General features: G+C 38.9%; 3 protein-coding genes across 4 annotated transcripts in view; 1 reads left to right on the top strand and 2 right to left on the bottom strand.

Moving 5' to 3' along the window:
* Positions 1-2,157, bottom strand: part of LOC308385187 (uncharacterized protein) — a 7,895-nt gene extending 5,738 nt beyond the window's left edge. The window contains exons 1-2 of one of the 2 annotated variants that reach the window (XM_080863983.1): positions 1,843-2,157; positions 1,619-1,715 (exon numbers count right to left, since the gene is read on the bottom strand). In XM_080863983.1, the coding sequence (XP_080720109.1) occupies positions 1,619-1,709 (91 nt within the window). In that variant the 5' untranslated portion in view covers positions 1,710-1,715; positions 1,843-2,157. Of the gene's footprint in view, positions 1-1,618 lie in introns of both variants that reach the window. The other variant, XM_080863982.1, reaches the window with a different exon arrangement.
* Positions 2,158-3,165: 1,008 nt separating this feature from the next.
* On the top strand, positions 3,166-6,206 carry rpl30 (ribosomal protein L30). Its single transcript, XM_080863985.1, has 5 exons — positions 3,166-3,273; positions 3,390-3,438; positions 3,896-4,041; positions 5,194-5,324; positions 6,115-6,206. The coding sequence occupies exons 2-5, from the start codon at positions 3,418-3,420 to the stop codon at positions 6,165-6,167; spliced, it is 351 nt and encodes a 116-aa protein (XP_080720111.1). The 5' UTR covers positions 3,166-3,273; positions 3,390-3,417; the 3' UTR covers positions 6,168-6,206.
* Positions 6,207-11,276: 5,070 nt separating this feature from the next.
* Positions 11,277-24,208, bottom strand: laptm4b (lysosomal protein transmembrane 4 beta). Its single transcript, XM_080862559.1, has 7 exons — positions 23,945-24,208; positions 22,529-22,646; positions 19,462-19,535; positions 19,245-19,367; positions 18,903-19,001; positions 17,170-17,265; positions 11,277-14,054 (listed from the first exon to the last, which is right to left on the bottom strand). The coding sequence occupies exons 1-7, from the start codon at positions 24,035-24,037 to the stop codon at positions 13,980-13,982; spliced, it is 678 nt and encodes a 225-aa protein (XP_080718685.1). The 5' UTR covers positions 24,038-24,208; the 3' UTR covers positions 11,277-13,979.
* Between the last annotated feature and the right edge of the window lie 822 nt (positions 24,209-25,030).

Here is a 25,030-nt window from a genome sequence, read left to right as displayed (position 1 = left end):
AAAGTCTTAACTCTCAACTTTTTAATATTCTTCAAAGCTCCCCTCGAAGCTTTGGCGAAGAAGCAAATTACTTCTTGAAACAGGTGTCACGAAGGAGCAGTGACGACAACATAAAACTTCAGAAAACATTATTCTACATGCTGTCTTTGTGATTTTGGGTCATAATTGGAAAAGTTGAATGAAGGCTGCTGATTTAAGGGGACCAATAAAGCCCACATAGACTGCATGTAAAAGATAAGATAAGATAAGATAAAAAGAACTTTATTTATCCCGAGGGAAATTCTTTTGTCATACACATGCTCAATGCAGCAAGAGAGATATCAAATAACTGTAACAAGTAACAATACAAATATATCTGGATGTAGATGGATAAACTGATCAAGCCTAATTCTAGACTAGATCCTCTGTTCATTTTTTGCCATGTCTGTCTGCACTGAAATAACTTGTCTTTAAATCAACTAACTTTTCCCCCTCCTCTGTTGGGAGTGACAAGTGACTTTCAGTGAAACGAGTCAGGCACATGCAAACTTAAGAAAACATCCTGATGGATTTCCATGTGACCTCTAAGACACTATTTCCAGAGCACAGGCGGGGAGTCACAAACAGGAATGAGCTGTTTAATTCCATGCTGCTGGGAAATTTACTCACATACTTATTAAGCAAATTTCTCCTTGTCACTTTAACAGGGTCAGTGGTTTATCAGCTAAGTCCATGAAAGTACTGACTTCTGTGTATGTGTCTCCATGCTTTCAGGGCAGTAAGCAGCCTGTAATGAGTGCAAAGAGACACTTGCTCAGAGGTGGTCTCACTTAGTGAATCTTTTACCAGTTTTTCTTTCACTTATGTCAAACAATGCTTAAGCCTGCAGAACTGCACACTCACATTTCCACCATTCAAATGCATCAAAAGTTTTGTAAAAATTTAATCTTGAAACGCACCACAGCCGGGGCCATCGCTGACCTACTACAACAAAGGAGCGTCCGAGTGGCTTCTCCATTTCCTAATGAAACTGTAGACTGTCACTAAATCTGCTTTCGTGCCCCCGTCTCTCTCGAAGAGAGGACAGAGCCAGGAACCACCGTTAAATAATGACAATAAACTTTCCCATCCTGTCACAGTGGAGCTCTGCCTCATTAAAAATAAAGACATCAGATGCTGTACATTTGCATTTAGACCAAGTCCTTATCAGAACAGTGCTCACTTCAGTATAATTAAAGGGATGATGCAACATTCCTACCAGCATGTTAGAAAGTTATTTACTGTGTTGACTGAATGAAAATAACCATATAAATTTGTTAATCAAACCCTTTTTGAATAACAAATCTGAATTCAATAGAAAGTAAGTTTAGAAACAGATGCAAAGTTATTTTTTAACTATATGATGTCGTTGTTTTTGGATGAGAGCTTTGTTTCCAGTCAAACTCTCACATATTTACTGTGACAAAATAAAACAATATCAAATTTGTCCACTTGCAAGATACTTGCAGTGAATGGCACATATTTCCCGACTGGACAGATGTTTATGTTTTCAGAAATCTCACTACCTTTATTTAATATCATATACTTTACAAGTATAAATGTTTTTTGTTCTTTTTGTTTTTTTCTTTCTTTGTCTCACCTGTAGTGCTGGCTCCGTTGCTCTCCTCGAGCTTAGCGCTTGGTCGAGTCGTATCTACCGCTGAAGTTTGGGTACTGGTGGAGCATCCCATCCTGCCCTGTGCACACAGAGGACTGTGAGCTCAAAGTTAAGAGGTGAGGACTGACTGTGCCTGCACTGATGACGTCGTGCATATATATCGCTTCTGTAAAATGAGAAACCCTCGGAGGACAGCCTAAACGCACCGTCTGGTCGCTAAATTCCTTCAGTTCCGTGCGTAATTACGCACATTTCCTGCAGTAAACGACTTCAGGTTGTTGTGTTGTGGTTGCAGGTCTCCAGTTGGGCACGCAGGTGAAATGTTGGCTTTTGTTGTGTACTGTAACTTAGGCTGTTTCCCTGAGGCTGGCTCAGGGACGAAAATACATTATTCAGTCAGAGCGCAAAGGCCACCTCTTGGGGCGGGGAAAGTGAAGCGCGACGCTCTCGCCACACCAACAAATAGCTCTACTGCCGACGTGCCACTGAGCAAACATCAATAGTAAATAGCCCTAATGCTGGTATAGCTTACAAAATATTTAATTTAGCCTTGAGTTTGTCATTTTTTATATTAATTAGCTTGCTTAACTGTAATATTAGAATTTAAGTCATGATCATTTTAATTATATAGCAGACGGTCTTTGACCCAAAATGCTTAACAGGCGCACACATCTGTAATTCAGGTCTCAAGAGCCTAATTGTATAATTACATTTGCATAAACAGACAACATAATAAAATGGATAATTAAAAAATAATAACAAAAAACATATATATATATAAACAGTCAAAATAATAGAAAACATTTGTGTGACCAATCCACGCGGGACCTCAGACTTGACCAAAAGCAACTGAAAATATGTTGGTCTTAAGAGCCGATTTAATTTTTTAAATTGTTGAAGTTCTTATGAGGTGTGGCAAGCTATTCCAGAGTTGGGGGAGCAATGTCAGCATTTAGTTTTTAAACATGAAGATGGCACTGAACTCAATGAACTCGAGGCAAATTACGGAGTTAAAAAGATTCCATTCACCATTTGATTGTCAGAAGTATAGAAAATATTCATAACAAACCAAACTAATAATCGATGATTGATTTGATACTAAAAATCGACTTAAAGCAGCCTAATTACATTAAAAGTAGGACACTGGGTGAAGAGGACTCAGTTAGATCGCTGCAGCGAATTTCAAAATAAAAGCACAACCGTTCGGAAGTGGTAAAGTACAATCTTTAAACAACACATCGCTTTTTAACACTGATTAAAAATAGTTAATCTTCTGAGTTATTATTTATTATATTATGCAAATGACATTTAGTTGCATGAATCCATTTATGTATTGCTTTTAATATTTAGGCATACTAAAGACTACCATAATACACATTTTTTTAATGTAAAACACCACAGATTTGCTTAAGTTTAGCTATAACATATTGTTTAATTAATTAATTTTTTAGTAAAAGGCTAAGTAAAATGTTTCAAATAGACGCGTTTGTCCACTATATATCTCACTGCAGAAGTATCTGAAAACGACCCTTAGCCGCCTGCCCAGTCCTGTTCTGCGCATGCTCGCCGAAGTGATACGAGCGCAGTGCACCATGGGACTTCCTTTCTCTCCGAGGCCATATTGGAGTTAACTCACAGTAAGACGAGCTCCGAGTTTTATTTATAAAATAAATATGATTTTCGCCACATTTTCACATTTTGCTGTGACCCACTCTTTAACGACAGTCCTCTGCTATCCTCCTTCTGCCCGCAGGTTGGCCGGTCCGGACTAAACCGCAAACATGGTGGCCGCAAAGAAGACGGTGAGCGAGGCCGGAGTGCACGCGCTACTGCACGGCCAGGCTTCACGTGGAGACGTGTAACTGCCGGGGCCTGCTAGCTAGCGCTGTAGTACTCCGCTTAAAACTTGATATTTCTACTCAGTGTCACTTAGTGTTGATTTTTTGCTGCTTTAAATCTTATGAAATACTTGATTGTTATGACAGTGTTTATTAGTGGCCGCCCGTTTAGTTCATGTTTAACTGTACCGGCAGTAGAGCTAATGCTAATTCATAAAATCTAATAGAAAATGACGACAGCAACGTGGACCCTTCCCCCTTTAATATAAAGTTAAAACATGTTTAAATGTGTGCGCTTTTCATGTGTCCTATTATAGTTATCATATTTATTATATTCGATATGTAGTGGAGTGTGAGAGGTGTGTAGCTCCTGTACTGTCACCGACTTCAGATTTTGATATATGTGTGTGTCTGTGTTCAGAAAAAGTCTATGGAGTCCATCAACTCCCGTCTCCAGCTGGTGATGAAAAGCGGAAAATACGTCCTGGGCTACAAACAGTCCCAGAAGATGATCCGTCAGGGAAAAGCCAAGTTGGTTATCCTGGCCAACAACTGCCCAGCTCTCAGGTATATTAAGACTTTCCTAAATATATTTTTCTATACACTATTTTAGCTAAGGAATTGAAAGGGATTCAGTGTGCTACAAAGAACTATGACAAGTTTAACAATAAAAGGAATTCTTTATTTCTTTATTATTTTAAAAAAATTTTTTAAGTCAAGTGAGGTTAATTAATGGGAGGGCACTGATGCAAACATAAATTGGTATTACCTTATTGAGCTGCTACATATGTGCTAGTGAATAAGACGACATTCACCAGTGAATGTTTCTATTGTTTGTTGTTTCACATCAGTATTATTCAGGCTAAATGTTCAAAGATGGCGTAATAATGAGCAAAAACATAAATAGTTCAACTAATTTTCAATAGTAAGAATCTGTGTACCTGCAAAGTAAATGACCAATTATCAACACTTTCTCTAAATCTTACTGCATTGATCATAGTGTATGTATATATGTCTGTATGTACCCTGCCTCCATTGCCACTCTGAACAAAATTTTACACAAACATCGTCACACATGGAGAGGTTATTTAGAAATTATACACCCCAGTTGTTTGGATTTTCATATCTATTATCTTCCTGTGAAGGTGGTGATACGTTTTCCGTTTGTGTGTGTTTGGTTTAACGTACGTTGCTTAGATGCAGGCGTGAGGCAGGTGGTCTATCAGATAGTTGGTCCCATCCTTGTAATTTCTGTGCAGGTTGGAAGGTTGTACTTGTTGCGCTGTCTTTTAGTGCAGAGGCACAAAAGTATACATGTGTAAACTTAATTTTCAGTAGGTAAGGACAGCTACATGTTTGATGTAATCATACTCATGTGATACAGCTAGCAGATGCCAGTCATAATTCAGAAAAGTTTGGGATCTCTGCTATTTATTGTACACTAATTGTCTCCAATATTGATTTGTAGAAGATGCTGAGATATTCATTACAATTTTAACAAATTTCATCTAAATGTTGATTATAAAGTGGTTAACTCAAAAAAACAATGTGCAGAAACTTCTCTACAGTCAGTATAATCAAGTGTTAGAAGGATCTATGGCTGTACTTATCTGCACTTGTTTCTTTATATTTTAAATTGTCTTGTGTCAGCTTTACCCTTTGTTGCAGTATTTGACCACATGTGCGTTTGGCTCACATTTACCTTTATTACCTGTCCAGGAAATCTGAGATTGAATACTATGCTATGCTGGCCAAGACTGGTGTCCACCACTACAGTGGAAACAACATCGAGTTGGGCACAGCCTGCGGCAAATACTACAGGGTGTGCACACTGGCTATCATCGACCCTGGTGAGTACTCATTTTTGTTGTGAAACCTATCTTCACTGAACCACTTCTTAACCTCCACAGGAATTAGATGTTATATACGCTGTGGGAGAAAGTGTTAAAAAAGCCCAGTGGGATGTTTGAGGCACCAGCTGGTGTGCATCACTGCCTGCAAGTTAAATTGATTTGTGGGCGGCGAGTTCACAAACATAAATCTAAAAGAATTTCAGCCAAAACAATATTTTAGTTCCCTAGGAGATATTAAACGTTCCAGATGTAACTATCTTAGTTAACAAGTACTAGAGGGACAGCATTTAACACATAATATGGAGAGTAGCCAGGAGGGAATGATTGTTTTTAGGTCTTTGTTTTAGCACCCTGTTCTTAGTTTGAAAAGCCACTGGAACAAATGACCATAATCCATGAATCAACATAACATTCAAAACAAGCTTTAAAATGACAGTAAATATCTCAAAAGTGACAGATCTGACACTGATATGGTGGACTTCCCTGGGGAGTAGATTGACACCCCTCCTCCTCTCTTGAGCCTGTTAGAGGCAGATGCTGTCACTAGTCCCACTCAGGACTAGTGGTTTGCTAGATGAATGCTAGTCAGAGCTTTTAGTTGAACTGCCAGCACTTTACAGTCAGTTTATATAGAGATCTTCCAGTGGCAACATTTATCCTCACAGTGTCATTATTGTTTTATTTGTGTGGGGCATTTAAGGACATGCAGCATTTCTTCAGGCGGTATAAGTGTGCGTCTTTGTATATGTGGCAGTGACTCTGACTCTGCTCCTCTTTTCCTCTTCAGGCGATTCTGACATCATCAGGAGCATGCCGGAACAGCAGCAGCCTGCTCAGTAGATCTGTTGTTATAAATAAAGTTGGTGTTAACAGAAAGAAGCTGCTGTCTTTTCATTTCTGATTGCTGTAACCTTTTCTCTCCTGTGTAGACAGTTACAGGAAGCTGTTTAAAGAGGTCTTTCTTCATAGGATTGTCACCTCATAAACCACCAGGATCTGACCATTTATCACACAGTCAAAATTATGCCATTTTATTTTGTTTCCCCGTCACTTACATAAAGCTTCGGGATGACTGTGTGCTGCACTGTGACTGTATTTGAGTAAGGACACTTCAGTCACAGGCATTAAAAGCTTTAAAAGGTGTTGGCTACATTTGTTACACATAAAGTTGATGTCCTCTGGATCTTCAATGCTAGAACCAAAAACAAAGTGGTGCAGGTCTCTTGTAAACATAGCTGACTTGATTTTTAAAATAAACCCCTTCTCTAAATGCAGACTTAATAAATTTAGCCTCCTGGTTGTCAGTCACTCTTTAAAAGCCTCAGATTAATATTGTCGATGTAATCTTTTATGTAACTCATCTGGAGATTTTAACCGGCATGAACAAGTGTAGGTGATGAGCAGCATCATTTCTCAGCGCTTGTGTAACGTCAGTGTGTTGGACAAGTCTTGTATGCTGTGAGTTCACATGTAGCAGGGCTCCCGGCAGTCACTGAAACGCATAACTGGTGTTAACCAATCCATGAGGCTGTGGAGTTTCTGTGTAGCTTTTTACTTCTACAGAGGTCACGGCGTGGCCACAAAAATCCTCTGCTGTAGCGGATGCCTTGCTGAAGGGCAGTTTGGTAGCGTGGGTGGATAAAGCTGATTAATCCTTTCATGTTTAACTGCTGATGCACGTCAGACTGAGGCTGACTCGGGCCTTTTTTATTTTTTTGGTGCCCTAAATTGTAGCAGTTGCATCAGTTGTATTAAAAAGGAGAAGCCTGCTCTCAGGATTTCATCTGAGAGAGAACCACTCAGGGAAACATGAACAATTCAGAGCAATGGCAGATAGACAGGGGGCCTTACATATGACAGAATAAAGAAAAGTTTTCCTGAGGAGCAGAGAAAACAATCTGAGGATGACCATGTGATGTGATCTTAAGGCTCTGAGCACACTGGGTTTATCTCCCATAGACCTATTTTTAGAAAACGGCACATTAAAAATGAGATTTTAACAAAGTATCCAAATCTTTCTTAAAACAATGGAAATGTGCATGGACCAACTTAGTGATTTTAAACTTTAACATCACCATATGTGTTTAGCATTGATCATAATAATTTTAAAAATGCTGGTAACCCCCACACATATCTTACATCCCCAGCAGCCAGGGCTTAATAAAAACTGGCTCTGGTTCGAGCCTTGAATGCAGCAGACTAGTAAAGATGCCTTTCAAAGTGAGACATCCATGGGTTTCACTGAGGACTGAGACATCACACCTCTGCTGATCAAGGCTCCCCATTAAAATCAGAATTCAATTCACAGGTCTGGTTTTGACCTCTAGCACTCTGAATGGTGAGCATCAGCGAGCAAGAGGGCTCTAATGGCACGCGGTTTGTTATCAATCCCTACATCTAATGGAGACAAAACCTTTACAGTTGTGGAGATCAATCTGTGACCTGTAATCTTAGTGGACTCGTTCACAAAGCAGCATGGCTGGACTGGCGATTTTTCATTTTTAATGGCCAATGGTCTTTTTTTTGTTGTTTGCTTGTTTTGGGGTTTTGTTTTTTTTGGGGGGGCGGGGGTATAAACAGTGAAAGGTGGTGGATTGGCCAGATGCTGGCCGATGTGTAAAAATAACTCCGTTGTTTGGTGGTGGCTATGGTGGAGCTTCCACAGATGCCAGCGGGTAGATGAGGGAAAGGGGAGGCAGGAGGAGGAGAGACCCGAGGCAGCCGCCGGTCCGAGTGTCAGGTGAACTGAACTTCAGGTGAGAAGTTATCAGAATCAGAATACTTTATTGATCCCTGGGGGAAATTATTTTTTGTTACAGTGCTCCATTTTAAACCAACATTAAGACAAGACAGACAATACACTAACTAAGAATAGTACAATATATACTATACATACATACATACATACATAAGTCACTCATAAATAAATAGTTGGAAAAGAAACATGTGTAGTTGTAGCAGCAAACAGTGTGTTAAGTGGATGCGTTGTACAGGGAGATGGCCACAGGCAGGAATGATTTCCTGTGTCGTTCAGTGGTGCTTTTCGGTAATCTCAGTCTCTCACTGAACGAGCTCCTGTGACTGACCAGCATGTCATGGAGTGGGTGGGAGGTGTTATCCAACATTGTCTTTATCTTGGACAGCATCCGCCTCTCCGACACCACCTTGAGGGAGTCCAGCTCCATCCCCACAACATTGCTGGCCTTACGGATTAGTTTATTAAGTCTGTTGGCATCTGCGACCCTCAGCCTGCTCCCCCAGCATGCAACAGCATAGAGGATCGCACTGGCCACAACAGACTCATAGAAAATCCTCAGCATTTTCTGGCATTATAACCTGCAGTCTAAGTTTAGGTGTAGTTTATTTTCATTGTGCCAACTTTTTACAGTTAGTTACAATAACTCATACTGTGTACTAGCTAGCATGACAGAGTTTCTATTCAGCTGGGTGGGTGCTATGATGTTACTGATAGTGAACTTTATTTTATTCATAAGGTTAGTTCATTCATTCATTTTATTTTGTTGGTTTTATCTGATATAAAGCACGTCACAGTTTGTCTTTTAAAAGGTGCTTTAAAATACATTTACTTACTGTGGGAAATATGGGACTGTGATCTTTCACATGTTTAATCAAATTACTGAAATAACTATTTGTTTTTACTGCTGTGTATACCATGAGACCAATTTAAAGCTATAATCAAACTGGTGACATCAGTTATAAATGCATACATGAACTTAGAATGGACGTGCATTGGGAAAATGTGTTTGATGTACTATTTAGTGCAAATTTGAATGTTTTGAGCATGTGGGCTGAGTGCAGTGCCTGAAAACCTGCTGAAAGATACCAATGATATAATAAATTAATCTCTTAGATGCTGTAACAGTAAGTTTGCTGCACCTGCCCAATGACCCAGAGAGATACAAGCTGTCCATCATCCATCGAGTGCTTTGGCCCAGTTTTCTTCCACTCATTGTTTCTCTAAGCCATTTTCTCATTTCCCAATTAAACTGAATGAAATAATTTCTGGTAATATCATTCTAATGAAGCAGGTGCCTTGTGTGAAATGAGGACGATATCAAAGGACATCGGCGTAACTTTGGGGGCATCAACATGAGTTTTTGTTTTTCTGGGATGTCACTTTTTAACTGAAATAAAGTTCTTTGCGTCACATTGGCAGGCCCTGTATGTTATACTGATTACTTTTCAGTGGTAAAAAGCATCACTTACTCTAAATCTGAGTGGACATTTACTGGGATCTTTGTCCATTACACTTCCCTCATTGTCTGGTTGCACATACAGAGCTATTTTAGGTCTCTCTTTTGTATCTAATTCAGTAAATCTATCTTTACTTGTTTTATCTGGTTAAAATAATCCTGAAAAACATTTTGGTGAAGAATTTCAGGATAGTCATTCTGTACAAATCCTTCTGCCAGATGTTGAAGAAAAATATTTTTTAAAAAAACAACAAAAAACCCCCACACACAAAAAAACAAACAAACCCTTTCTGGCTATTGTGTCCCTTTTCAAAGAGTCCTTTTGAATCAGATGTCAGTGCTGCAGCCCTGCCCTGGACAAGCAGTTCAGCAAGAAGAGGGACAGAATGTGACCCAGTTTATTTTCTGTCAGCGTCCCAGTGGCAGAAAGTAGGTGAGCTTGTCTGTCTGGGATCGCACCGTCAGACCCAAGGTAATGCCGGCCACCATTATGAAGCATTTTAAATCCGCTCTCATCTGCCAGCTTGTTTGTACACAGTTGCTCTGAGGACCTTTTTCCCCCCAGTAGTCTCAAAACAAGGCTGCTTAAAGGTTTAGAGCTGCTGCTGAAGTATGAGGAGAAAAAATGCTGGCTAAGTTTGAAAAAAGCTCAGACACAGACATAAAAAGACATATTCCACACTTTATTTAGATAACAGTATTTCTTTAAATTAGCTGGCTATGTTCAGTTTCAGCTCCATGTTTTTATTTTTGGAATCCAATAATAGAAACACGAGGCTAGAAATCAGCTGGGATATATGATTCAGTTTATTACTTGCTGCAGTGATTCCCAAAAAAAATGCCTTAGGAAAAGCACCGGTTTGATAATTTTCTGTATCAGCATGTTAAATGGACTCCCACCTCACAAAAAAAAAAAAAAAAAGAAGCCCGTTACACTGGGCTCCCATTCATCACAGTATATAAAACTAGTTTGAGCTCCTTCCATTCGGCTCCTCCCATTAAAGCCAACTTTATTCTGATTGGCTGCTCTCTGTAAACAGATGGCCACTGACATCAATCAGAGCCAAGAGGAGAGAGAAACAGTTTAAAACCCAATGCAGAGATTATTTTCAAACAGGGTGAGCTCATTATGCACAACTGTGAAAAAAGCTTCTACAAATGTATGTCTGACAGAAAATATGAAAGTAAGGAGAATCTTAAGATGTTTAATTTAATTTCAATCCCTGTCTCTCACCAACGTGGCTGAATGTACCGGTAGGTATGATGATACTCATTGTATCAGGTCACATGATAAACTGCACAGGTATTGGTCTGATGTATTATCAGAATGAAGATATTAGGTTTGAAACTAGAGATGGACTAATGTTTCTCATTCTAGGGTTTCCTGCTAGATGAGTAACAATAACGTACTAACAAGTAAGAGCCTGTTTGCCGAAGGGAAGAGCATCTTACTACAAGAGGTTAGTGAGCATAAGCTGGGTATTGGAGGATGGCATAGGGTACTATTTGACTTAGGCTGGGGACCCTGTTTAAACTATTTAGAGCCTGATATCTCTATTATTATACATTTTTGGTTGTAAAAGTGCTTTCTGTGGTGCTTTTACTTTAGGTGAAAACCAATCAACACTTCCTGGAAAAAGAAGAAATTAAGTTAAAGCATAACAGCTCCTCTATAAATAATTTCCCCCTCGAAAACAGACTCAAATTCAGCACGGACTAGATGTTTTAGCTTTTTTATTATTCAGAATTAAAGACGTGAGCTCATGCAGATCCAACAAGAAAACAGAGGAGAACAGTCTCATAGTGACTAATAAAAAAGAGCCATCAGCCATCCACTGGTCCAGACACTGTCCAAGCATTAAAGCCTGCAAAACTTAGCAGAAATTCTCCAGACTCATGAAAATGTTCACCTCTGCAACTTTGCAGACAGATCACACAACAAAGATGGAAAACACAAAAACAACCACAGATACAGCAGTTTTCAGTGAGCGCACACTGAGTTTAAAGTGCAATTTCATGTTCAGCTTTGTTGGATTTGCAGAAGCAGAGGCCATAATTCACACAAACAAGGATGAGGACAGAGGGGCTGACACATGGCTACACTGTGGACTACAGTATTAGTATCAAATAGAACAAAACTACTTCATGGTGCACATACAGCTGTGGTCAGACGTTTACACACACTCATCTTGAACATGAATGTTAGGTTAAGTTTTGGCTTTTATAATGATATATTTGAGCTGTTGTTTTTCCAGGGAAGAATGATTATACAGCTTAACTCCGTAAAGCTGTAAGGAGAATTGTAGATTTGCACAAGGCAAGGCAAGGCAAGGCAAGTTTATTTGTATAGCACAATTCAACAACAAGGTGATTCAAAGTGCTTTACAGAGACATTAGAAACAAGAACAAAGTTAAAATTGTCACACAGTTGGGTTGTTCCAACAGGGCAATGACCCTAAACACACATGGATAGAGCAGGACAACCTTAAGCTTATGGAATGGCCTTCCCACAGCTCTGACCCCAACCCTATTGGAAATCTATGGACTACATTTAAAAGTCGGTTCCATACCAGGAAACCAACCAATTTAAATTAATTTTCCTGCCAAGAAGAGTGGTCAAATATCCAGCCAGAATTATGCCAGAGGCTTACTGTTGTCTAACAAAAGCGTCTAGTTGAGGTACCACTTGCTAAGAGACATTTAACCAAATACTAATGCTGCATGTATACATCCGAGGCTATGAGAAAATTCAAGATAAATTGTGCATCTAGTTCTTGTATTTTTAAAGTAACTAAAGATGTATGTTGTGCAATCATTCCACCCCAGATAAAGAAGAGTTCAAAGAAATCATTAAAAGCCCAAAAGTACCAGGCCATTCTAAGTAGATGCAAACTTCTGACCACATCTGTATTTCCAAGCCTAACAAGTTGGTGAATGCACTGTTGCATAGACTGAATAATAAAATGTAATCCATGTAAACTGATTAAATACATTATATACTGTCTACTGACTGTTTTCCTAAACGGTTCTTGACAAAGGACAAGCATTTGCACTGTTTAACTAGCGTCATATAATGTATACTGATTTTGTGTTATTATGCTGAACTACTGCTTTAGAGTCCCATCCAATGTTTTCATTTCAAGAAAGTCACCAACGCAGGAAACATCTCATCGCCGCATGGGAAAACTACATGTTACGACACATACATGACCTAGGAGTTACATGATAATGTCACACGCAGGCAAGCGCACATAAAAATGTAAAGACACACATAGAATCTGCATGTGCAGCAGCATGTCACAGAATATTTATAGGAAATACCCTCAGCCCAGCTAAGTTAGCTCAACTAAAAAGATCAGCTCACACACCATGATCCATGTACAAAAAACAAACAAAGACGCAGTCGATGCTGTTGCAGCCAAAACTCGACCACAACACGAGACCGATGGGAACATTTCCACATATTTATCATTATCATTACTCACACACGTTTCTGTGTATTGGGTTTTTGAATGTGTGTCAGGTTTGTGCTAAGGTCTTCACTGGATTATCACAAACCTTTTCAATTTTGAACATACGAAGGAGGCGGCGAGGAAGGCAAAATGGAATACTGGGATTTAAATCAACGGTGCGAACGGGTTTACGCGGCCAGTTGATGGGTTATGGGTTCACATACTGTGGATACAAAAGGAAGACGAGTAATTAGCGGTCGCAAAACCTTTCTTGAAACACTTTCCCAGCAGGACGAGCAACATCAGCACGCCGGAGATATTTTATAAGAACAGGAGATCCTTTTAGTATTCGTGTGATTTCTCTCAGTTTTTACTGTGATACAAAAACATCTTACAAAATTTACATTCAACTAAGGAAATTTTTCAATTTCTGAAAAAAGTGCTTTTGTATAACTAATAATGTAAGTTTCCTTCTCGCTATTTTTGTTGCTTTGTCTCTATTCAGGTAGTTTGTTTCTAGACAAAACACTGCAAAGGAGGTTCACAGTAATGTGGGTTAACAGTTGGTGGCCAAACCGTTGCACTTTTCACGTGAAGAAAAGTGCACATTAAGTCAGGTGATCAAGGCGTGCAGGAGTCACTTCCAAGGAACAGCAGCTACCCAGAGGATTGGCTGAATTAGCGTTGGCGGTGGGGTTGTAGTCTGAAAGCTGATGTGATGCTGTCCTTGGAAGAGGACAAAGGGGACGAGAAGAGGGGGCATATGTCACAACAACCGGGAGGGTGGTGGTGGAGGAGGGGAGTAGAGTTTATGGCAATACTGGCTCAGGTCGGCCTAATTTACTCTAAAGTTGGCAGGAATCCAAGCTGGACCAGCATCTAAGACATTGTTTTTCCAACACGATGCAGCCAGCATTGGAGTCCTACTGCTGTAAGGAGATGTGGTCGGAGGATTGGGGTACATAATCCAGCAGTGAGGGTATATCTCATGCCTCCATATACTGTGGGGGAGGCTCCTTTGGTGGGATGGCAACAGCTTCCTCGTATGGTGGCAGCAGAACCTGAAGTAAGAAAACAAAAGTAGCTGAGTTCCAAATAATCACTTAAAAACATGCTGGCACTCTTTGCTTTCACTTCCACTTGGCAAGTGCTTACACACAAGTTGGCAACATCCATACAAACTGTGAGCGACCACCTAAATGCTAGGTGACCCATGCAAAGAGTTTTCAGGGCAGTATAGACTTCTCTCTGAACAATAAATACAGAATGAAGCCTCACAAAACCACTCACCAGCCAGTGGGGAATACATATTTTTCCCTAGCAAGCAGTGGGCACCAGGGGATCACTGACCAGTGTCTAGAGCCTGTGTCAGTTGAGCTTTAGCAGCTGATTTCACTGCGACTGCCAGCAACATCTAGCAACCAGTTGACAAATACTCATTTTTTCCCTGGCAACTGGTGATTGTTAGGCGGTTGCTAATGGTCTCTAAGGCTGTGTGACCAGAGCCTGAAAGCGATGTGCTGGTACTGTCCAGAGCCTACATGTTGTACCCATTTACTGACAGCAGGGGGCCAAAAATGTGAACAACTGGTCCATGGGATGCTGTGTTTATGCTGTTGTTAATAGACAAAGAGCTTCATTGTAGTCAAATGAAGCTACAAACAATTAAAGCAGTTTACATTTAAAATGTACTGTAAATATTTCATATTGTACAGTTTGTAGAGGAAAGAGGAAAAACACACAAACACACACACAGGGCCCTGCTTTACAGGCCAGGCTGCACTCCTCTCTCTATCAGAGCTCCTTCTCTGTAAATGGTGTTATAAAACCAGTACTGCTGCTAATTCAGTGAAAGTGTGAGAAAAAAAAAGAATACGCTCCGAGGGGATGGAACTGTGAAACAGCCAGGGATGGCCGGCAAACATATCACAGAGAGGGTTTGAAATAAAGCAGACAAGCAGACAATTATGTAACATGTCCAGGAGAAGGGGAAGGACAGAGGCATATAAAGAGAAGGGACAGAAAAAAATCCCAGAGAAAGAGAGAGAGAAACGACCCTTGTGCATTTTAATGGCATTTATATAAAAGCACTGCAGATAAACAGCTGGGTACTTGATGTTGGTGCTTGTAAAAAGCCATTTAGACACACCTCCAGCTCCATAACAGTAAAAATAGACGCAATGCTCCATTCAGCTGTGTGTGGACACAGGAAACACAGCGATAAATCCACATCATTATTAAGGCCAACGAAAGCTATTTTAACCTCTTTATGTGACACAAATATTTGTTGAACTTAAACCATTTGTTGTCACATAGCTCTCTTATTGAAATTCACAATGCTTATGCGGCAGCCTTCAGGTTTTTCAGCTTTCAAGTCTTTCTTTTAAAGAAAAATAAATATTCTGAATAAATATTTGAATTTTTTGGATTTTTTTTACATTTATTCAACTATATACACAATGATAAATTAATACATTTATATATACACAGAGAGATGTTTTGGTTTACATTAGCCAACTAGAGTGTTTCTTTTTAGATTTGTTTCTTGTATTTAATTAGATGTTTAGGTATATTCATACATTCACTGTGATTTTCACAGGATTTTCACTGATTTTATAAATAATAAATGAAGGAATCTCTGTACGTGTCTCTCTGTGTTGACCTTGACCTACTTCACATTTGCATGTGCGTTTCTGGGGACATAAAGAAGTCTAATATCAAGGCAGTGACTCTACATTTACCTGCTAAATTATTTTCTTTTTTCTTCGAATATATCTAAGAGTCAGTATAATTCTAGATTAAGTATTTGCTTGTTTTCTTAATCTTCTAATTTAATTACACTGAAATAAACACACTTGACAGTGGAGAGAGTGACTGGCACGTATCTGATAGTTGCTAAAAGGCCATATGATACACAATATGACTTCAGCCCCTGCTGGATTAGCTGCCGGGTGTGCAGTCTGTTTCACAAGGTGAAAAACGTCAGCAGCGTGCAGCAGGGCCATGGCGGCACAAGGACAAAGTGACAGATGAAGTGCTGCGTACTGAGACGACAGCGGCTGTGAGACAGATTAATGTCTTGTGTATCATCCTGGAGGATTACAAACGGACAAATGGAAACCGTGACTATGGTAAAGCCTTTCAAAAACCTTGTGAGTGATCGCTGAGGGGGAGCATGTGGAGTGGACTATACCTAACTCTAAAAAGCTAGCCAATCACACCTCAGGACAACCTACAGGGTCTACGATACAGTGTCCCATCACTGACTATATACAGCATAAACTAACATTAAAGAATTTAAGTACAATTACTAGCCACTGTATAACCTGCAATGCAACTTAAGTACATAATGTGACACATGTAGACAATTTATACATTTTAACCAGAAGGCTCTTAATCACTTTCATTTCTCAATATAATAGCGCCTCACTGGTTAAACCTTACTATATAGTAATTATGTATTTATATAAAAAGTTGGACTCTACAAGATTTTATGCTCAACACATACCAGCTTCATCTTTGAAAAAGGCAAATTTATCCAACAAAAATGACTACTGCCGTATTTAAAGAAACATTTTTAACGTTCACTTTGGTGCTACTGTAAGTTGGCTTCATGTACAGCCAGCAAAAACATTTTAAGAGACAATAAGTTCACTTATGAATGGATCACTTTGCTTTCTGCATTCTTTTTAATAGATAATTTAACTGAAATAACACAGACACTGAAGAAAACATCTAAATCTGAGGTTAAACAGTTACACTTTAAAATCTATGACCAGTAACCAATCTATAAACATTATTTTGTCCATATTATTATTTTGTTTATGTATTTAAATCAAAGCGACTTAGAGTTCTTTGATTTTTTTCATTCTGAATTTATGAAAAACTTCTAAAATGCTCTTCTGTGAAGAGTTTGTATTTTTATTGCAGCTAAATAATCCCTGATTATTGTCGAGACTAGAATTTGATATATTTTAGTGAAGTTAATGTGTCATACAACGAGATGAAAGTGACTTTTCTAAGTGTACATTTTTGCTAATATAATGAACAGAGAGCTTTCAAACCAAAGTGTAAAAATCAATGCTGTGCAAATGCAATAAAATGAAGTTCTGACAGCAGAAGGACTGTTAGTGTGTCCTTGAGGTGAGACGCTGGTGGGTGGCTAAGCGGACTCACCGTGGTGTCGTTTGTGGTGACATAAACCAGGACCTCCGTGGTGCCCCTGCCGCTCACATATCTGTAGCAGTTCCACACACAGCCGATCAGGTAGGCCTGTCACAGGAGGTGAGAGCAAACACATAATGACCTTTAGAAACACTCTTCATCATTACAGATGCTGCTTGCTGTGATCTCATCCATTTATCAACATTAGGCATGACGATGGCAGAGATGCATCATATTGCTGTTACAGACTGGTGACACATGGTGATTCAATTCAGCTGTTAAAAATTAAGACAGTTTTATGTTTGGACATTTTCCTGGATGTGCCTCTAACATTTGACCAAAAGCTTCTCTGAGCCTTTGCCTGCACTGAGGTTTGTTCAGCTTGGCAAAGGAAAAGGAGTTCCATTGTGTGTGTGTGTGTGTGTGTGTGTGTGTGTGTGTGTGTGTGTGTGTGTGTATGTGAGCAGCCTGCTGAGTCCTCTGCCAGCAGTAAGAGCAACTAACAAGAAAGCCAAGCAGAGCATAGCCAATTACTTTAGCATCTTCTGAGCTGACCTCCTCAAAGAAAGCAGCAATCTACATATATTTAAAATGCTGACAGCACAGCTAGCTCTACTCCTCGAGGATGTTTATTGGGTTTTTGTTTATCATTTTTTCTCTGCTCACTATTCAATATTTTTTTGTTTGTTTATGAGGAAAATAATGAGTAGTTGCACAGTGGCCTGGCAAAATCTGCAGTTAACTATCTTGTCCTTTTACTTTGTATGCCTCTTCTCTCTCTCTCTCTTTAGTCACAGAAACATTCATCCATTCACATTTCCTCTGCTGCTTCATCTTCAGCTCCTTTCTCCCTCCAGCTTTTCCTCTTCCTGCCTGTGACATTTATGCCAAATGCAGTCAAGTGGAGGATGTTGGCTTTAGCAGGGACTTTAGCAGGTGTTTGCTATGTTCTGACAGCTGAATGTGTCCTTGAGGACTCACATCTGGCGTCTTTCCAGCAGACTCACATATGATCTACATAGAAGGCAGCAGCTCATACATACTGCACATTCAACCCATTAATATAAATGAGCTTCAATCCATTTTTCTTGGCAAACGGCACAGATCTATAAGCTCTTTTTAAAGCAGACTTTTTCAGGGAATAAGCAGCCAGGCTATCCCACACACTGAAAGCTCAAGATTCTAAGACATGACATTTATAACTCTTTTGCCTGCGAGTCCACTAGTGTGTCTTCCAGTGGCTGCTTCCTGTCATAAAATTCCAGCTCCGGCTTTGGATATCTGCCGAGAACACTTCTAATCTCAGCTTAGAAGGGAAACAACTTGATTTGATTGTACAGATGACTGCAACTTCATGCCCCATCTCGTCCAAGAGCCCCAGAGCATCGCTCCGCCTGGAAAATCATCCAAGCATTAAAGGAGAATTTGTTTGATGGGAGTTGGTTTCCTGCTGTCCCTGACCCGCTGCTCTCTGACTGTGTGATGAGCTCAAGAGGAGCATTTACAATAGCACATTCATTAAACATGCCATATGGTTGATTCAGCTATGAGATGAGCACAGTGTGAGACTTAATTGCCTTAATTACACTACAATGTGAGGAACAAATGATAAAAAAAAAAAAAAAAAAGGATGTTTCCAGAGTGAACAAATACTCAGTGAGTGTTCTGGAGTATTTGTTTTCTGTGTATTTGTACAGTTTTATACGAGATACAAAAGCAAGCTATGCTAGAATATTTATCCTTACCTTGAAGGACAGGATGCAGCCGATGAAGAGGAGGACTGCAAAGACTAGGCACATGTTGTTGGTGGACATGATATCCTCTTTGTATGGAAATGTCCCCGGCTAGAAGGGAAAGTGGGACAAGAGAAGATGAAATAAGTCAAATGTAAAAAGCAAAGAGAAATGTTGGACCTAAAACACACAACTGGCCCTTCAAAACATAAATAAAGAAATATAAAATAAAATAAAAAATCTCAGTTACTCAGTATATTAGCACCTAAGCTAATAACTAAGCATCTTAAATTCCCATTAAGATGAAGACAGCTGTTGAGGTGGATATTTTAGTTGGAATGAAACAGTCCTCACCAGCTGCTGGAGATAGTCCTGCACCGTGTTGGGGTAAACCACCACACTAATGGCTACCAGTGTATTAAGGGCAAAGTCAAATATTTGGTAGCAGAAGAATGGAATGATCCAAGCAGCGTGTTGCTATAGAGGAGAGATTCAGATCAGATAAAAACACTCGGTTAGTTTTCCCAAGTTCAGATTTGTGCTTGAATGTCATTTGCTTTTGTTCGCTCACCTTGTAAGCACCGTATGTCGCCATGCCACATATAAGAATCATGAGTAGGGATATTGCAGTGGCTATGCAGATATCTGAGGAAAGATAAACATACAAAGCAATGGCATGAGAACATGTCACCTTTAATGCTTTCTCTGAAAGACATTGACATTGTACTCATTGGTGATCAGATCAGTGACTGATCTACTTTACAATTAAGCTCTGATGGTATAATGGTTAGAAAATATATGAAAATTTTCTGTTTGAACTATACACACTGTGTTGAAAGGGGCAGATTAGCTTTGTTTGATTTTTGTAGGACTAGATTAGACCAGCTAATCAGAGTTCGTTTTTATCTGTAGGAGTTTTTGATGACTTGTTTTGCTCCCACAATAAATCCTGCAATTAATAGGCAACGTTAATTACCCTGTGGCCTCATTAAAGTAAACTATCCACACTGCAATCCTTTAAAATTGACCATAGAAAACAGTGACAGGTAAAAAAGTCATATTTATACATTTATAAATTATAAATGAATATCTGGCATCACACCAAAATTTAGCTGGGAGACTTAAAAAAAAAATTAAAAACATCGCTGCATTTAATATTAATTTGGGTTGCTAGGAATAAATTCAATTGTGAGTAATATTACAGGTTAAAAAGAAATATTTATGTGTTAACACTCTTATAGACTCCTACACCTTTTCCAGGTTGTTTCCGTGAAATCCATTTGGGGTGAAGGCTTTTCTGCTGAGGTGTGCTGGAATTTTTTAGATTAACATATATTCATGTCATGAAATGTTGTCACGGTAAATGTTTTACAAAAGAAAATATTTCTGATATCCAATAATACAGATCAATGTTAATTATCAGTCTTCCGGTGCACTATCAACGTAGCCAGACTCCTGTTCACTTTTCCTGCTACCTGAAGCCAACTCAACAAACAAGAGAACAAGTACACCTTTCAATACCAAGCATGACTCCAAACACCACAGATCACATGCTAGTATCTACATCACACAACACGATCAACATGTGGGTATCATTATGCAAGAGTTGTCCTTCTCACGTTCACATTACAGCTGTGAGAATCCCGATGCAACACTACTCGCTATCAGTGTAGCTCTCAACAAACATCGCTAACATGTGGCCGAACCAGGATATCTGTGTGTATGTGATGGTGTGTAAGAAGGATCCCAGATCACTACTGGGAGACGCTATACTGACTAATAAGTGCTTGTACTGACAGTGAACTATATTAGTTATTATTCCATAACTTCACAAGCTTCACCCTGGTAACACCCAGGAACAGAAGACATGCTTTTAAGCAACACAGACACAGAGGTTCTTACATACTGCATATAAACAATAAACAATACACGCATACATAAACAGACTACCACTCTAACCAGTGCCACATAAGCTTTGTGAGAGGAGACTCTGTCAAGATGACCGTTTTAATCCGAAAGAGAATTAGAGCAGTCATTTTTAATCAGAGTAGCCGCTGACAGTATCTGTGGTGCTCCAGAGGCGACTGTGATGATGATAGCTGCTGGAGGGGAAGCACTGAAAATACACATGCACGCTGATTTGTTCTCTACGGTGCCCAGCTTACTCAGCTATGTCTGTGCTGAGAGCAGCGTTCTCAGAAACGAAGTGGTTGGCAGAAAGGACAGATGATGCTACAGCTGCAGAAACACGTGGAGTTGCATGGACATGACAGTTGATTTTTAACGAACACCAGCATACATTCATATACTACTGTTAATGAGCTACGAAACTGATGCTGCTGATACATCTTCAGCATCGACTGATCATAATCATTCTTGGCTTCAACTTTGCAGAAATAAATGTTTAATTATATGCGTAAAACTACCGAAAAATGACTTGCTTCTAGCGCTGCCATCTAGCTTCTCAGGTAACATTTTCAGTTGAATCTCTCATGGAAGGAGAGGAATTGAGTAAAGTAAACACCACACGGGTTTTCCTTTCTATTCCTTTATAGTATAACTTAGTTAGCCACTAACCAACCATCTTTTACTTGGTCAGAAATCACAGGAAATTCCTACAGACACAAAATATGAAATTCTGGGTCAATGTCAATACTGATATAGTCTATCCTTGTTGTTTTTAAGCACAAATATACAGCACTTTTTATACGTCTTTGTAAAAAATTATCCTTCTCAGCTGCATATTTCTTTGAACCTGAGTATGCTATTTTTAATAAATGTATAGCATTCATTTTTTCTTATGTTGTAAATTTGCTCTGTACAGTCTTCTTCTTTTTTAATGCTATATTCTTCACTTTTGTATGGCTCTGCATGCTCCATCTGTCTGTTACTTTGCTGCTGGAATATGTGAATTTCCCCATTGAGGGACAAAAAAGGATATTTCTATTCTATCTTGTTCTTATTTTTCAACAGGAGCAAATACAGACAATTTCAAAGTCTTTCAGCTCTTCATCACACTGTTTTCCAAAATTTAGTCAACGCAAAATTTACACAACAAATAAACATCTGTGCCTGCTTTTTTATTTGCTGATACATCACATTAGTTTGGCTATTTCCAGTCTGTTAAATAATGAGAGACAGACACATTAGCTTTTCTACACATAAACCAATACATGCATAATCACTCTCTACAGGCTCATTCTGAATGAGAAAAAGTAAAAATCCACACAAGCGTTTTTGGTTCTACCCTTTCTGGATATGGCTGACAGCAAGAAATCCAATCAGTGAAATCCAATCTCTGAAGCACAAGAACAGGCCCTAACATTCACTTCTAATATTCAGTGGTACATCTAGAACAACCAGAAATGTTTGATTTAAAGTTGCAACCAACTTTTTTTTTTTTTAAATCTCCTATATATCCACTAATAAATTAATCAATCAGTTCCCTTGTGGATAAAATATCAGAAAATTGTCTTGTTTTATATAATCAACAGCCCCAAACACAAAGCCAATCACTTCACAACAGTAAATCCTTAAACTGGAAGAGCTAAAACAAGGCATGGGTTGACTTTCTACAGTCTGAATGCTTCGTTGAGGACATTTATCTTTTAATAACGGGAGGATTAGCTGCAACTTACTCGCATCGTCCATGACGTCGATGTCAGTTCCCAGCTCGGAGCTGGTAAGGTGGTAGCGGTACTGAACTGGGTCATTAAGAGCTGACAGCAGGATAAGTAAGACCACCGCATTGATGAGCTGTGAGGACAGGAGAATCGATATTACAGTTGACCAAAAACGTGCAGTTAGTAATATAACTCAGATAATGTGACAGCTGATTAGTAATGATAAGTTAAGATGCACTGAGCGAGTCAGGCAACTATAAAATAACTCTTGTTTTCCTCTTACACCTTCTTGTATTATTTATTAATGCAACTTGCACTACTCTCTTGCACAATATCAGTTTTTAAAAAATCTTTTCTTTAATTTAACCTCATTTTTTATTTTGTAATCACCTTTGTATATATAAAAATATTTGCACTACCTCTACCTCACACTATAAAGTCCTCCCTACGGATCTATGGGACTTATTTATTGTTTATTTATTGTAGACTGTACTATTGATTATTCTTTATCCTGCTCCTGTAACACAATAATTTCCCTTTTTGGATCAATTAAATATCTATTTATCTGTCCTGAATGAGGTATCATTTAGAGGTAGGACAAGGTGCAGATATATTTAGGAGACAGGTGTTCAAAAAGATTGGTGACCAGTTTGACAATTGCCAGACAATAGAAAAAAAGGCAATATATCTAAACTGCTTTCTCCCCTCTTTCCTCATAATCATCACTGATTGTTAGAGCTCTAATGTTATGGGTAATTTAAGGAAAGTGGTATTGATGTACTGCTGAGCAGCTTCAATACAACATACTGGAATTCAATACAACAGAAAACCATAGGACTGGGAGAACAAGCTCATCGGTCTTATGTCACCACTTTCACCTCATGTGAACACATCTCATGGAGGTTTTTGTTGCTTTTTATGGCCTTGTTGATCGGTAGTAGCTCAAAATAAGGGAGGCTTATGAAGATCGGGGATTTCACCAGTCTTACCGAACTATGTTTACGACTTTAAGTTATCCTTTCGGGTGGGAAATATCGGAGACAAACTATATTTAACTGGGTAAACATGTGTAGAGATGGAAAAGGAGGCATCAACAGCCTAAAACTGTAAGCTTAGGATTATTTTAGGAGGAAACACAAAAATAAAAAAGAAACGAATTTGTTAGACACTTTGTTTATATGCTTATATAGCCAAAAAACAACAAAAAAACCCCCCAACAGATGCTAAAGGTTATTTTGCTAACATTTTTTAATTATTTCATACGCTGGCACCCTGTTTTTAACATAAGTGAAAAACATGGAAAACAGATGGAGTTAGCTGTCTAATTAACATGACTCGATATTTATTAAATATTTTTAGAATTTGTCCCACATATTCAGCCATATTCATTCACGTCTGGGACCTGACGTGAGATGAAAAAAAAGGACTTACCATATACCATATTCCCAAAATAATGGTGCCTGTTCGTACATGGCAGCAGAGGCAGCAGCTCGTCGAGTACCACCGGTCCCACGGCGAAATCATCTTTTTGTCCACACACTGAATTTCAGGTTATTTCATGAATGCCGTCGAAAACAACCGACTAGTCAAGGCTACGATAACCGAAAAAAGGTGGGAAAGATAACGTCTTCGTTGCTAGGACCGCCGCCACATCCAGCGTCTGTTTGAGGAGATGTTTCAGCAAGTGGGAAACACAGAAACAGAGAGCCGTTAATCTGGCTCACCCGGAGTCACGTGACCACGGGAGGATTTATTTATTTTTGGCCGGGATGCAAACGCTTCATAATCACGAAATGTTTCAGCAGCTCTTTGTTTGTCCAGTTTTATCTTCCACGACACATATAGCTTAATTTTATTTCCTTTGTTAAAACAACCAAAACGTTAAGTAATAGAAAAAAAGTAGAAAAAGCTCAGCATTAAAAATAAGAACAAAACAATTCAACAGTTCAACGACCTTAAAAGTCAATATTTAGAACAGCCACCTATATTCTTCAACACAGCCATGAACTCTCTTAGGTAAACCTTCTTTTCATGTCTTTAAGTAGTCTTTAGTAATAGTTCTCCAGGCTTCCTGAAGGCCTTTTAAAGCTCTTCTACCTTTTCTTACCTTTTCTTACCTTTTTTTGTCCCACACTGCTTCAATAATGTTGAGCTTTGGGAAGGCCAATCCATGACTGATTTAAATCAGATATTTCAAATATGGATTCACCACAGGATCTGTGATTGCAGATTTTATTTTTTTTTTTGGCATACCTCAGCCATTTGTCCCCGTTTCCCTTCACTATTAAATGTCAAACTGAGTTGTTTTTTTATTGATGATAAATGATGTTTTTTACGACAGACTGCTAGTATTACAGTAATACTGCTAGTAAAAGAGTACAATCAACAGATACAATTCAAATGTATTTCTTTGGTAAGATGTTATGTGTAGACAGCTCAGGTTCATCCCTTGAGTTATGTGCCTTTTTGTGTTTAAATGATTCATAGGTCAGTGTTAAGTAAATTAACAAACAAAGA

This window comes from Rhamphochromis sp. 'chilingali' (genome assembly GCF_963969265.1).
Source record: "Rhamphochromis sp. 'chilingali' genome assembly, chromosome: 17".
Classification (NCBI taxonomy): Eukaryota; Metazoa; Chordata; class Actinopteri; order Cichliformes; family Cichlidae; genus Rhamphochromis; species Rhamphochromis sp. 'chilingali'.
Note: the sequence above shows the minus strand (reverse complement) of the source record. Positions and strands in the feature narration are given on the sequence as shown.